This window comes from Trichosurus vulpecula, chromosome 1, assembly GCF_011100635.1.
Source record: "Trichosurus vulpecula isolate mTriVul1 chromosome 1, mTriVul1.pri, whole genome shotgun sequence".
Classification (NCBI taxonomy): domain Eukaryota; kingdom Metazoa; phylum Chordata; class Mammalia; order Diprotodontia; family Phalangeridae; genus Trichosurus; species Trichosurus vulpecula.
This window is the reverse complement of record NC_050573.1, coordinates 37,171,666-37,187,266: the sequence shown is the minus strand read 5'-3', so window position 1 is coordinate 37,187,266 and position 15,601 is coordinate 37,171,666. Positions and strand designations below refer to the sequence as shown.

The 15,601-nt window shown below is 52.3% G+C and overlaps 1 protein-coding gene across 1 annotated transcript in view; it reads right to left on the bottom strand.

Annotated features, from left to right (window-relative positions):
- Nucleotides 1–14,638, bottom strand: part of HIP1R (huntingtin interacting protein 1 related) — a 75,095-nt gene extending 60,457 nt beyond the window's left edge. The window contains exon 1 of the mRNA XM_036765148.1: nucleotides 14,473–14,638. Coding sequence (XP_036621043.1) covers nucleotides 14,473–14,565 — 93 coding nt within the window. The 5' untranslated portion in view covers nucleotides 14,566–14,638. The remainder of the gene's footprint in view (nucleotides 1–14,472) is intronic.
- Nucleotides 14,639–15,601: the final 963 nt, after the last annotated feature.

Genomic DNA, 15,601 nt, shown 5'->3' with positions numbered 1-15,601 from the left:
TAGATTCACTCATACAACTGCCATCTCAAGAGCACAGAAGGGCCTAAGCCTCCTCGAGAGCCCAGGATGGCCAGAAGGATGAATGGCCTACAACCTAGCGAGGATTCCCTCCTCAGAGGTCACAGGAACTGGGTCAGGGCCGGAAGGGCCCTCAAAGAACATCTAATCCACTAAACAGACAGACCACCCCTCATTCTCCAGATGAGAAAACTGAGGTCCAAATAGGTCAGGGGACTTATCCAAGGTCATGCAGGGGATAAGGAAAAGGGGCAGAATTAGAACCCAGGTCCTTTGACTTCGGAGCCTGTGTTCTTCCCTCCACGCCAGGCTGCCTCCTTCCTTTTTCTACTTAAGCTCCCCCACCCCCGGCCCCCACACGCGGCTAAATTCTCATCCCATTCCCACTTCTACGAGGCACAGAGGTTCAGGACAAACAGTCAGCACCCTCGGCAAACCTATCTTGCTGATGAGGAAACTGAGACCCAGAGAGGGGAAGCTACCTGCCCAGGGCCGCCCCCAGGGCTCAGTGGGATGCCACACAAGGCAGTCAGTCTTCCCACAGGTTGGCCAGCCTGGAAGGATTCCCGTGGAATGACGAAGCAGAGACACACAGCGCGCCAGGCTGCTCGGCTTCATTCCTGAGACCAGGTGACATCACCGCCTGGGCCTGGCGAGCCCACAACCCGCTACGTGAGTCATCGCCGGAGGGCGAGGGCGAGGGCAAGGATCCGGGTTTGCTTTAACCAAACAGACTCCACGTTCCTCTAGGATGTCCAAGGCAGAGAGGTGGCCCGACAGAGAGAGCGCAGGCCTGGGATCGGGAAGACCCGAGTTCAAATCCAGCTCAGGCACTTGAGCCGCATGACCCTGGGCAAATCACTTAACCTCAGTCTGCCTCACTTACAAAAGGGGTGTGATGATAACATCTACCTGCCAGGGCCGTCGTGAGGATCAGACGAGGAAACCTTTGTAAATCTTAAAGCAGAAATGGAGCTATTATCACCTCCTCCTTGGAAGCATCCTGGGGATCCAGGGAGAGTCTCAGACCTCAACAAGACCCCAACACCCTCCCACAGAGGTTGCTGCTCTATTAGACTATAAGCTTCCCGAGGGCAGGGGCTGTTTTTTTGCCCCTTTGTGTATCCCTGGCACAATGTCTGGTACACAGTAGGTACTTAATAAATGCTTGCTGACATAACTTGATCATTGGAGTTTTTCATGGTCAATCAGATTGAAAAGGTCACCAAGCCACAGCTGACCAAGAATCCTCTCTACAACCCCCCTGACTAGTGGCCACCCAGCCTCTACCTGAAGACCTCTAGGGAGGAAGGACCCCCCCCCCCCAAACAACCTGTCCCACTTTTGAACATCTCTGATTCACCAAGGCAAGATATGCTTCTCCGAAACTCCCCTCCCCCAACCCCTAGAACAACTTCTGGCATACTGTAGGTGCTTAATAAATGCTTGCTGATTTGACACCCCCCTCCACCGTGGTTCCTAGTTCTGGCCACTGGGGCTAATCCTTCTTCCTAACAGCCTTGATGGGTCAAATGTCCCAGAGCTGTCTGAAGGAACTCAACACTCCCCTCTGTCCAGACTCTGAGGCTGGCCTGCTGGGGGTCTGTGTTCTACAGATTCTCCATCCAGTAGCTTAGCCAGTTCTAGATGAAAACAGTAACAGCAGCCCTAGGGTCCGAGGGTAGGGGCCTCAGGGCAGAGTCAGGGAGGGTAGCATTGCCAAACCCAGCGTGATGATTCCACAAGGGCCGGTTGGCATTTTTGCCAAGGAAGTCACATCCTGTCTTCCCCCACACCTACCCAGGGGCTTTCCCACCTGGTGCAGTTACCTCCCATGATGCTATGGGCAAAGTGCTGCTACCAGCCCAGGGGTGGATCCCACTTTGGGGGTTCTACCTCCTAGGGAGGTTCTACCCAGGCCTTCCAGTATGGTGAAGGACTATCACCCAGCTGGCTGCATGGGCAGATCCTGGTGCTTCCAGGAAGAAGGACATCATACAACAGCACTCTACCCTGGTTCCTGGTGCTGAGAGAGCAGCCAACCATCCATGCACACACAGTATAGGGGAAATCTTTCCTTTGACACACCTGGAGTTGGTATCAGGGCAAGGGTGAACCTCATCCCTTCTCTCCTCCTATGAGGTCAGCCCTGATTCTCCAAGGTATTTGGCTGGGGCATCTTGGCCATCCACCGTCAGCCCAGGTTATCTACAGTGTTTGGACGGGGCCTGGGGCTTCTTGGCCATCCACTGTAATTCCTGGTTCTCCAAGGTGTTTGGAAGGGGCTCTTGGCCATCTATTGTCATTCCTGGTTCTCCAAGGTGTTTGGATGGGGCATCTTGGCCATGCACTGTCAGCCCAGGTTATCCACCATGTTTGGATGGGGCCTGGGGCATCTTGGCCACCCACTGTCAGCCCTGGTTCTCCAATGTATTTGGCTGGAGCCTGGGGCATCTTGGCTGCCCATTGTCAGCCCTGGTTCTCCAAGGGGTTTGTCTGGGGCAACTTGGCTGCCCACTGTCAGCCCAGGCTATCCACGGTGTTTAGACAGAGCCTGGAGCTTCTTGGCCATCTATGGTCATTCCTGGTTCTCCAAGGTGTTTGGATGGGGCCTGGGGCATCTTGGCTGCCCAGTGTCAGCCCTGGTTCTCCACAGTGTTTGGACGGGGCCTGGGGCATCTTGGCCACTCATGATTTTGGGATCATAGAGGCAGAGCTGGAAAAGGCTTCATCGGCCGATGAGGCCAACCCCTTCAGCTCACAGAGGGGGAAACTGAGGCCCAGAAGTTACCCGATTTCCCCAAGGTAGTCTTTGAACCCAGGCCATGACTCCCAAACCAGAACTCTGCACTCTGCTAGTGATGGGTGGTCTTTCCCTCCTTGACTTACCTGGTCACATATTGAATTCCATACCTGCTCTATCCCCACCCCGAAGGAGAGCATAAGCTCCTTGAAGGCAGGGGATGCTCGGTATCCTGAGGGCCCCTTTCTTTCCCCATTAGGATTTGTGAACCTGGGATCTATGAGAGATTTCACAGGGTCTGGAAATTTGAATGGGAAAATACCTAACATCTTTATCTTTAGTAAACTCCAACTGAAATGTAGCATTTCCTTCAGTTACTAATGTCAACAACAAGACGGGATTCTGGAAGGATGAAAGGGGCCCGCGGATTTCACCAGACAGATTAAGAACCTGCAACGGGTGCCTGACAAAGGTTTGCAGAGGCTCCCCTTCAATAGGTCATTATAATAACAGTAATAACCAATGTTTATGTAGCGGTGAGGGGCCATAGTGCATAGAGCCTGGGGCTAGAGTCAGGAAGACTCATCTCCTTGAGTTCAAATCCAGCCTCAGACACTTACTGGCTGTGCGACCCTGGGTAAGTCACTTCACCCTGGTTGCCTCAGTTTCTTCATCTGTAAAATGAGCCAGAGAAGGAAATGGCCAACCTCTCCCGAGTCTCTGCCAAGAAAACCCCAAGTGGGGTCACAGAGAGTAGGACACGACTGAACAACAAAACAGAGAGGTTACTACAGACCAGGCGCTGTGCCAAGTGCTTTACAATTATAAACTCATTTGATCCCCACAATAACCTGGGAGGCGGGTGTTATTCCCTTTTACAGATGAAGAAACTGAGGCAAATACAAGTTAAAGGCCTTGCCCAGGATCACAGAGCTAGTAAGCGTCTGACACAGGATTTGAACTCGGGTCTTCCCGACTCCAAGCCTGGCATTCTAGCCACTGCACCATCGGGCTGCCGTGGAGGTCAGTGTAACAGAGGGCTTTGCCTAACTTTTTAAAAAGATAAATAAGAGAGGGGGAGGGGGAGATTGGCAAATAGCTGTGGCTCACATGGGGCACCCGCACCCCTCTCCCCGCCACCTCCTCGGGGCTGGCTGGCTGCCTTCCTTCCTCTCTCTCATTGTTTTCTAAGCCCTTCAGCTGGAGCACCCATAAATGTCAGTTAATCTTTGACCAGATTTCTGCTTCAGCAGCCATCAGAGTGAAAGTCTCACTGGCAGAGCAGTGAACCACCCGGGCCTGGCCCCACTGTGCCAGGGGAAAGAGAGAACAACGACCCGAATCACTAAGACAGATGTAACTGATGCTTTGTGGTGACCAAGTGCTTCCCAGAATCTCAGTTCCTTTCCACAATAACCTGGGGAAGAAGGCAGGGAAGGGAGTGCCCCCAGTCTGCAGATGAGAAAACTGAGGTGGGGAGGGAGAGAGAGAGTGGGAGGGGGAGAGAGAGAGGGGCAGGCAGACAGACAGAGACAGAGAGACAGAGCCTGACTGAAGAATTCACTCAAGGTCACTCAGCTGGCTGGCTCCTCCGGGGTTGCTTGGAGTAGGTGACACTGATACAGGCTCCTTCCCTGTTTCTGGACCATACAACGTATCAGGGTAACAGAGTGGAAAAAGCGAGGGCCAATCTCAAGTCAGGTCCCAGTCACGGCTCTGCTACTCGCTGTCTGTGTGAATGTGGCCAAATGACCAACGAGTTCAGGATCGATGATGTGTGTGTGTGAGGGCTCTGTCTAACCCCCTCGCTCCATAGGTGAGAAACTGCAGCCCAAGGAGGCTAAGACGTGTGTCCACATCTGCCCCCATCTGCCCCCAGGCAGAAAGTGGCTGACCCTGGGGGTCTGAATCTGGCTGGGTGATGGCGTCCTTTCCTCTTCTCACCGTGCTGCAGCATCCCTCTCTAGGTCTCAGTTTCCTTATCTGTAAAATGCAGGGCTGACCTGGACCATCTAAAGTCTGCATCCTTCTCTTGATCTTTGAACCTTTTTTCTCAGCGAGCCAGAAAGAGAGCCAGGACTCAAGCTAAGGCCCCAGGGACTTCAAGTGGGCTGTTCCTTCCCGTACACTGTTCCTTGCATACAGCAAGAGCCTAATAAATGCTTGTTGACTGACTACACCGTACTGTAACCAAAGGAATTTGCTAAAGCTTCCTGAAGGATCCTCTGAAGAATCAGATTGTTCAAAAACAGCTGTGACAATAAGTTTGCCTCTCAGCACAACACCCCCACCCCCACCCCACACCCCACACACACCCCCTCTCCTACCCACCACCTGCCAGCCTCGTTTGGCTGGCTCTGATGCAAAGTCACAGAGCACTTCTGATGACTGTATTCCACAGGCCAGTCCTTGGATTCTGACCCTTTGCCAGCATATACATATACATGACATGTACATCTCCCACTTCTGTGACTTTGCATGGGCTGTCCCCCCTGCCAGGAACACCCTCCCTCCATACATCTATGATTCAGAATCCTTCAAATTATTCAAATCCTTTAACTTCCTTCAAAGCACCATTCAGGCGTCACACAAGGTTCTTCCTGATCTGACAACCCAGTTGTTAGGGTTTATTCCCTCTGGAAACCACTTTTGGTACACCTTTTCTATTTCCTTATCTGCACCTGTGCTCTTTCCCCTGATAGAATATATGCTCCTTGAAGACAGACACTGTTTCTTTCTGTCTTTATATCCCCAGCGCCTAGCACAGAGTTAGTGATTAATACACACTGGTTTAGGTGAATTGAACCCCAACTCCGTCAGAGTTGGGGTCAGAAACAGGATCTGAGCCTGCAGTTTCTGAGGCTCCAAAGCATCCCTGGGGGAGGGGAGAAGATGGTATCACGTGCCCTATCTCAGCCTGAGCTCCCTGGCGACAGGGGTGACAGGCACATCCCAGGGCCTGGGCGAGGCCCTCTCACTTCTAAAGTGCATGTTATCACCAAGGGGACTGGGAAGGACAGAACAAAGCAGTTTTCTGGGAACTCACCTGAGTATTATATACACACAGATAAACCCACCCCAGATAAACACGCACACACAGAGTTCAGCTCCCTGTTCTATGCCCAGACTGCAACCTTCACAAGCCCTAGCAATGGAGAGAGATGTGACTTCACAGGACTCCCCCCACCCTGCCCCCATCTCCCTCCCCCCACAGCTGAGGACTGACCCCAAAGCTTCCTATTTCTGCCACTTATCAGCATCTGAGACGAGCACATTGGAAAGGCTGCCCCAGCCAGAAACCCTACACCGCAACATCCCCGCCTCCTCCCAGCCCAATGTGGGCCCAAAAGGAGAGAGAAAGGGAGCCTGGCGAGCAGCTGAGTGTCTAATAATAATACCCCTTGAAATAGCACTTTAGGGTTTACCAGGGCCTCAGGCTCTCAGGAAACCAAGATGGCTGGTTACCTGAAAACACCCTGGCAGGAGACGGAAGAAAAGAGGGCCACGGCAAAGGATTAGACAGTGTCTTCTGTGAGGGAGGGAAAAACTCTACGTGTCAGTCAGTCAATGGGGTGTGTGCGCGCACACGTGTGCATGTGTGCATGTGTGTGCGTGTAGCTGGAGAGATGGACAGAGGGATGGGTGGACAGAGAGACGGGTAGATGGAAAGATACATGAATGGATGGATGGATAGGCCGACAGACAGACAGGTAGATGGAGAATTACATGGATGGACGGAAAGATGGACAGGCCGACAGACAGATGGGCCAAGAAGCGGATGGAGAGATGGATGGATGGTCAGACAGACAGATGTTCTACTGAATGATGTATAATACATTCAGCGTCTTCCCAGCAATTCAATCTGAAGGGAGTTCATTCGATATTCCTGGGAGCAATCCCATTAACTATTAACCACTTACAAAGCCTCGTTCCCACAGCCCTCACTTATCCATCGTGGAAAGTTTAAAATGAAGGACAGACTCCATACCCAGCCAAGACATCATGGGGGGGGGGGGTCATGCTTAGCTCTCCAGGGGGACAGAGGGTTTGGAAACTTGTTTACCATGTGAAGAAAAATGATATGCAAGCGACCGTTTCATCCCTCTGGTTCCCAAGAGAGGCCCAACCAGAGGAAAAAAAAAAGCCAAGCCAACCTACCCCCTGGCTCCCTGTCACCAGACTGGCCGTCTAGGGCGATCTTATTTCATGGATCTTCCTCCCTCTCCCCACCCTAACTCCACTTCAGGGAGACGCTGATGCTTTAAGATATCGTTGGAATAAGATCGAGGTGAGCTGGCTTAAATTCCATCTCCTCAACTTGGCCATGGAACCCTTTTATCCATGGCAGGGTGGAAAGACTCCTAGACTTGGAAGCAGGACAAGCTGAGTGACCCTGGCCAAGTCACTTAGCCTTCCCCAGCCTCAGTTTGCTGATCTGTAAAATGGGGACAGTATCTTTAGATTTCCCCCTCCCCCCCATCTCACAAGGTGGCAGTGACTGATACTCAAGGACACACAGTAGAGAGTTAGATCGATAGGTCTTCTGGGGCAAATGAGCGATTGAGTGAGGAGAAGGCAGGAAGGGGCTCAGCACACTTGGTGGACATTTCCTGTACTCCCCTACCATATCTGGTCACCTCTGAGCATTGCCCGGGGGCCCCAAGATGTTAGGAACCAACTCAGCTCCACAAAGCCAGCAAACCTCAGAGGCAGGACTGGAACCCAGCTCTTAGGAGGTGCTCGGCAAACACTTGATTGAGTGGTTCCTGACTCCATGCCCCACTCTGTATTCACTACCCCGCGCACATTACTGTCATGTGTCTTCAAAAGGCACTTGCATACTGAAGGAGAAATGGAAAACTCTGTGACAAACTGTCTGACAACTCTCTGAGCTCCCTGAGCCAAACACTTTCTCTGCTTCTTCCAAAAACTCACTGAGCCCCATCCCTTAAAAAAAGAAAATAAGGGAAAATCTAATAAGAGAGATAAGCCGTGTATCCAAATAAATAACACATAAACTAGCATATGAAAATCTGGCCTCTGACACTGACTAGCTTTGTGACCTTGGGTAAGTCCTTCCACCTCCAAGCCTTAAGCAACACCCTAAGACTTAGGTTGGGGGGGTGGTGATAGAAGGGAAGGCAGACTGGGGGAAGAGATAATCAGAATGCATGCTACATTGGGGGGGGAGGGAGAAAATCTGGAACTCAAAATCTTGTGGAAGTGAATGTTGAAAACTAAAAATTAATTAATTAAAAAGAAAAAAATACTTATTGGGTAGTTTTGGTTTGGGGTTTTTTTTTGCCTTTCTTTGTATCCCCAGCCCTTAGCACAGAGCCAGGCACACAGTCAGGGTTTAATAAATAAATGCTTGTTGATTTGACCTATTAAATTAGATTCTCTAATTGCCTTCAAAGCCTAAGCCTCCTTTTCTTCTACATGGGGCCTTTCCTGATCCCCCCACCCCCAGGCAATTTGTGCCGCCCCCCCCCCCCCCGCAAAAAATGTATATTGTATTTATGTACTGATGCTGCATAATTATGTATTTGTTTATACACGTACATGTTTTCTTCCCCAATAGAAAGTAAATTTTTAGAGGGCAGTCGCTTTTATTTTTGTCTGTCCTCTCAGTGCCTAGCACACAGTAGGTATTTTATAGATGTCTGTGGACTGACAGGTTCAAGGTGGGCTGCCACCTGTGCCAATGATGGGCTTATTGAAATCACAGGTCCTTGACCCAAGGGCACAACTCCCCCCCCCCCAAGGGCACCAGAAACAACAGTAAGAGCTCACATCTAACTCTCCAGGGTGTTGAGGTTGGCAGAGATCTTTCCAAGCATGATCTCACTGGGGCCTCACAAAAACACTAGGTGGGACCCAGAGGCACCCCAGGGGTCGTTACCTCCACCAAGTCCCTTTGCTATCACTCACCAAGAGCCCTGGAGAACACCTGGGTCCAGAATCCACTGCCAGATTCACCTTTGACCCCCTGCCTCAATAACAACCAGCATTCAGTAGGCATTTGTTTAAATGCTGGCAAAGCACTTTACGCAGAGAGCCTGAAATGCAAAGCAATTTTCCCCCTAGTTTGACCCTAACCACCCCTTTGTGAGTTGTACTATTACCTCCTCTGTTTTACAGATGGGGAAACCGAGGCCCAGAGGGAAAGTGACTTGTCCGTGGTACCAACCCAACTTAAAGGCACCAGGAGTGTTTATTCACTGTGTGTATATATGTGTGTATGTGTGTGTGTGTGTACATATACATACACACACACACACACACACTTGCCCTCCTTGAGGACAGGGACTGTTTGGGGGTTTTTCTTGTATCCCCAGCACCTGGAACAGTTCCAGATACACCGAATAATTATTTAACTAATGTTTGTCGATTGACTGATTCTCTTCAGAGGTGGCGGGGGCTAAGAATATAGAATATTGCAAAGGTTTTGCTGAACTGCTTCTTTTCTCCCACTTTGTTGTTATCTTTTTTACAAGGCAGGGTTCACCGGGGGAGGGGAAAGGGAAAGGATTTATTCAGAAATGAAGGTGCTATCGATTAAACATTTCTGAAAAAGAATAAGGCCAGCCATATGGTGGCAGATCCCTATGATCCCTGCTCCTGAGGGAGGCAGAGGCCGGAGGATCCCTTGGGTTTGGGAGTTCTTGGCTACAGTGGGACTAAAGCCAACCAGGTGTCCACACTGAGTCCTGCACCAATATGGCGACCTCTGGGAGCAGAGGACCAAGGGATAAAGCAGCCCAGGTCAGAAAAATAAAGCAGGTTAAAGCTTCCGGGCCAATAAATATAGAAATCAGCCCATGATGGTTGCTGAACTTCCAGCCTAAGACAGAAAGACCCAATCTCAAAAAAAAAAAAAGTGAAAAGTAGTATTTGAACTGAGAACCACAGTCCTGACTCCAGGTCCAGGGTTCCATCCACTGGGCCACACTGCTCCTCCCAGAGATGGTGAGTACTATGGAACATTCTGTCCAAACAATAAACATTTCTGTCGGTGCCTATTGTGCGTCAGGCCCTGTAACTTAGCCACTCTGGTACTTCTGAAACGGGTAGAATTAAAAAACCCACATTCAGTTTTTATTAATTGGATGTCAGGGCCAAGAACATACAGGACACTGTAGGGTGATGATGGTAATCATGGTGATAAATTAATAATTTGCAGGGCCATTTCTGGGCAGATGATTCTCAGCAGCCATCAGGTGGGGGCCCGCTCGGCCCAAGGCTTACCACTAAGTGGTTACTGCTCATCACATGGGGGAGAGGTGGCCCCACTGCATTTCTCTCATTTCAAAGTGAAAATGGGGGTGCAGGCCGCTTGCGGGGACTTGATTCTAAAGCAGTCCAAGAAGTTAGAGGGCTGGCTCTCTGCAAACATGGACGATGGGGAAGTGACCTGCTGAGACACAGTCTCTACTGTCCATGGGTACCTGTGATGCAGGGAACGTTTCAACCTCTATTAAGTAGGGGTGCTGTTCAGTCATTCTGACTCTTTGCGACCCCACTTGGGGTTTTCTTGACAAGATACTGGAGTGGTTTGCCATTTCCTTCTCCAGCTCATTTTAGAGAGGAGGAAACTGAGGCAAACAGGGTGAAGTGACTTGCCCAGGGTCACACAGCTAGGAAGTGTCTGAGGCTGGATTTGAACTCGGGTCCTTCTGACTCCAGTTCCAATGAGAAGGAACAGGTGGGTGACTTCAGCTCTTAGCTGACTCAGACGGGTAAACACAAATTCAATTCAGCTCAGTTCAATATTTATTAAGTACTTACTATGTAATGCCAGGCCCTGGGCTGACAACTGAGATACAAAAGTGGAAAACATTCTACTTTGGGGATTTCGAGGGAGGCAGGAGCAGAAAGGGCAGGCAGTGGAAGGGCAGACTTAGCAGGAGTCTTTCACACAGTAGGCACTTAATGACTGCTCACTCTGCTCCCCTCCCTTCTGGAGTCCCACCAATCATCCTGACCACCTGGGTGACTTCACTTAACCTCTCTGGGCCTCAGCTGTAAAGGGAAAAGGTTCAACTAGGTGGCTTTTGAGGTCCCTTTCCAGCTCTAGAGAAATAAAGAGAACGTCTACACAGGCTCACGGGATGGAAGATTCTGAGATAGAGGAACCTCAGACGTCACCATGCCACCTGTGATGAAATTAAGATCCAAAAGAACTAAGACACTTGCTTGAAGCATGTGCAAGGTGAAAATGAAGTCATTTTTTCAGGGCCTGGGGGAGGGGTGGCAGAAGAGGCCGAGGTCAGGAAAGCCTTTACCGGTGCTGAGCCCCCTCAGGAGAGCCAGGCATCCCAGGCCTGGAGGGGCACCAGCCTCCACAACCCTTCTGAGAACGTCAAACAGAAGGGGACAGGCCAACGACATAGCACTACTGATGGGAGGTTTGAGGACCAGAGGCCCCAGGCTCTAATTCTGGCTTTGGCAGTGGCCCCAGCAAGCCCCTTTCCTTCTCTGGGCCTCAGGTTCCCCTTCTGTAGAATGAAAGGCCTGGATGACATCTGTGGTCTCTCCGAGCTCTGGCTCCGTCATCCCGGGACCTTCTCTCCCACACCATCACCTGCACACACACGCTGTCTCCCCTGACAGAACGGGACCTCGCCAAGGACAGGGACAGCTTCGTTTCTGTCTCTGGTCTCTTCAGTGTCCAGCCCAGTGCAGGGCCCCAAAGCCAAGAAGACCTGGGTTCAGATCTTGCCTTTGACCCATCCTAGCTGTGTGACCCTGGGCTCTAAGCACTAACCTGCATTAGTACAGGGAACTGCCTCCCTGAGGAGACCCCAAACCAGTGAGATCACAATCCCAGCCCAGTCCCTCTCAAGGGCCTAGCAATGTGAATGAACAGAAGGCATTTATTCAGCTTTTATTATATGCAAAACACTATGTTGAGTCCTGGGAATAACCCCCGCTCTCAAAGGACTCCCATTCTAATAGAAGAGATAGCACACACAGGGGTGCTGCCTGGCACACAGTAGGCCCTTAACAAAGGCCACTGAATGATTCTGTATCCGCCGGGCTTAGTATGATGCCCGGCACACAGTAGATGCTTTATAAATGCTTGGTGCTTGATTGGTCCTAGTATTCAGCATAAGATTCTCAGTAAAGGGCCTCCCTCATTTAATTGTTTAAATAAACACAGGCTTCAGAACTCTCTGGGCCTGCTGGGCTCTGGAGCCGTGTAAGGAGAAGGGGGACGCCTGTATGGGGCCGGAAGTGCTTGTGAGGAGCAGGTATTTAACGAGAGGGTGTGCACATGTTTGTATTTGGGCCACAGCTCAGGCAAACAAGTCTGACTACATACATCAAACTTTTCACCTTGGCACTGACGAGATAATAGGCCTCTCTGGCAAACTCCAGTCCAGGGGAAAGGAAACACCAAGTTTCCGCTAAGGAAATATGGTCCTACCGTGAGAATCAAAGACTTGGGGATGGGAGGGGGAGATGGAGAGACCCCTGTCATTCCTAGTGATCCAGCCTTGAAAAGAGGCTCCAACTTCTCTTTCCATATATGAAAGACTGGGATGGCCACCACCCCAATGCTACAAAGAATGCATCTGAGAAGGCATGAGAGGCAGTGTGGTGCCGTGGATAGGGCAGTCACGTAGGCCTAGGCTCTAAACTGCCCTCGTGCTTCCTACATCCTCTTCTGAGCCTCTGCTTCCTCATCATCCCTCTCTATCCCACCTGCCTCCACCAGGTGCTGACAATCTCAGGGTTAAAAGGGATGTAGAGAGGCCTTCGAATCTCCTCCGTTATCCTTAACAAGGAACTATCCACCCTTTGCTGGAAGGCCTCCTATGACTGCTCCACCTCCTGAAGGCCACCTGGCCTACTTTGGGACAGTTCTCATTGTTAGGAAGTTTTTCCTGACATCAAGAGTCTAAACCGGACACTTCCACACATTCACTGCTCCCGATCCTGCCCTTTGGGGCCCACAGGGACAGCCATAACTCCCCCTTCCGCAACACAACCTGTCCTATCACTGTCAAAGGAGCTGGCCTTCACCCCACTGCTGATACTCACAAACAGGGCACCTCTGGGCAAGACCCTTCACTTTTCTGGGCCTCAGTCTCCTCACTTGAAAGATAAAGGGTTTGGAACAGAGAGCAGCTGAGGTCTCTAACCACCTCTGCCTCCAATCCTACATTCCATGACCCTCAGTTTCCCCTGCTGTGAAATTCAGAGATTCACTTAGATAGGGTCTCTTCCAGAGGAAGAGGGGTCAGGGGGTCAGCAGAGGCCTGTCAGCCAAATCAAACCATCCTGGACACTCTGGACAGCCCAACCGTCCTTCCCAGGTACATCCAGGGGAGGAAGTCACACTGTTTGAGGGGCTCAACTGGAATCACATATGCAAAATCCTTTGTAAATTTTAAAGCGCCATGTAAATGTCAGCTATTATTATAGAACAGATGAACCTGTGGCCCAGAAGGCCTGAATCTCTGCGAATGGAGCACCTGGGCTGGCTCTCTTTGGGAGGGGGCTGAGCAGGAGGGCCCTCACCTCTGCTCCCCCTGGCTGCCAGGGCCTCTGTCAGCTGACATGAGGTGGCAGAGCCCCAACTGGGCTTCCGTGTTTACTTAAGCCAAGAAAACCTTCTTTGGATGTTCTGTTTTCTGGAAAAGCTTTGGGCTAGGAAGAAGAGGAAGGGCCGAGGGACGCAGAGGGGGTGACCCGCCCAGCCCCCCCCCCCCAAACCTACCAGGCACCTTCTTCAGTCCCAAGACCCCTGGAAAGGGGCAAATGCTTCTACAGACAGCCCTCACCTGAAGGCAAGTGTGTCCCCCCACCCCGGACTGTCTCACAAATAGCCAGAGATAAACACAGGGGTCCCTGCACAAAAAGGAGCCCACAAACACACTGAAATGCCTGGCTGGTTCTAAGTATTTACATAGGAACACATACTGAGATCCTTTTGGATAGGAAGACATTTACATATGGGCAGGGACACACACATACATACACACACACACACACAGAATCAAAGTGACACATCCACACAAATGTTCCCATGGGTCGCCATACATTTATGTTGGGAAACACACACCGACAAGCCTTCACAGCCACAAACACACAGATGTCCGGACAGGTCCGCACATTCACACATGGCCAGCCATCCATGCGGGTGGCTCCGTCTAGGAGCTCAGACACGAGAGATGCCCAGGCTGCTCTGTCTACATTCATCGAAGGTGGGGGGGGTGTCTCTCACACACACACACACACACCCGTGGGAAACCACACACAAGACAAATGACACCCATTCACACAGACAGCAGCACGGTGAAATCCCCACGCGCTGGAAGGGAGGCAGGGGATGGGCAGTGCCGGAGCGGGGCTCCCAAGGCCGGCCCCGGAGAGCCGGCTCCAGCGCTCCCTTCCCGACTGCCAGCCCCTTGGACAACCCCTCCCCCGCTCCGGGCCTCAGTTTCCTGTTCTGTAAAATGAGAACGCCGGCCTAGCTGACCTCTAAGGTCCCGTCCCGCGCGAGAGCCCACGATGCCGGCCAGGTACAACCTGGGCTGCCCCCGGGACGCGGGGACGCCGGAGCCGGCGCAGGGGAGGGGAAGGGACGGCGCGCGCCCCCGGCCCCACGCCCCCGGTTCCACTGCTCACTACGCCCGAGGTGCGCTGCCGTGCCCGGGGGGCGCGGGGCTGCGCGGCGCCCCCTCCCCGGCCCCTTCCCTTGCCTGGGTCTTGTCGAACTGCTCCCGCTCCGCCTCCAGGCTGTGGCCCGGCCTGCGGCTCAGCACCCGCGCCGGCACGTTCTTGATCGTGTTCATCCTCCCCGCCCGCCAGCTCCGCGAGCGCCTCCCGACCCGGAACGGCCCGTCTGCTCCGGCCCTGGAGCCCAGCGCGACTGAGCTAGCGCGTCACCCGCAGGCCGCGCCTCCCAAGGCCCCGCCCCGCCCCGGGCCCGCCCCTCGCGGCGCCCGCCCCTCCCCCACCATCAGGACCGCCGCTCCTCCTTCGCTGGGCTCAACCAGGAAGGGCTGGCCGGCCCCACACCTGACCGAAGGCTCCTCCCACTCCCGCCTCCAGGCCCTGGCTCCATTAATCAGCCCCTACCCCTCCTTACACCTTCCATCCTTCCCCGCCCCCCACCGATCACTCTCTAAGGCCTTCCCTTGACCCTCGGACCTCAGCCAGACCAGACCACCCCCCTTTCCCATCTCCCCGCTCCATCCCTGCTCCTCAGGTCTCCTTAGAGCAGACCACCGAGCTTCCTACTTCCCTGATATCCAGGCCATCCATCCCTCGGCTCGTCTCCTCCTCCAAAGGTCACAGAACTTCAATCCCTACCAGGCTCATTCCTGCACCTGCCCCCTCCAGCCGGCTCCCCGCTCCCTTCCGCATCTCATTTCTCCTGCATCTTCCACTTCCCGCTGGTCATCTGTTTACAAAGGACCTCGCATCTCCCCAATACAATCTCCCCCAAACAAAGGCTTTCCTTAATCTTCCTAGCCCATCTGTTCCCTCTCTTTCCTCCATTTCTCGTTCACCCCACGAACAAGCCCGTATTCAGCACTGTTGTTCAGTCATTCAGTAGGGTCTGCCTCTCCAGACCCCGTGGACCGTAATGTCCATGAGGTTTTCCTGGCAAAGATACTGGAGTGGTTTGCCATTACCCATATTCCACATCGGAGGGCTTGCTTTCCTCGGTGTTCTTAGACCTCTCATTATCCAATCAGCTACGAGATCCTCCTGTGAATTTCACCCCTTCCACCTCTCTGGAATCTAACCTCTCCTACATTCCCATCGATTTGACCCTGGTCCAGAGTCAACATAAGATAGCTGGTAGAAAGGCTGACTTTGAAG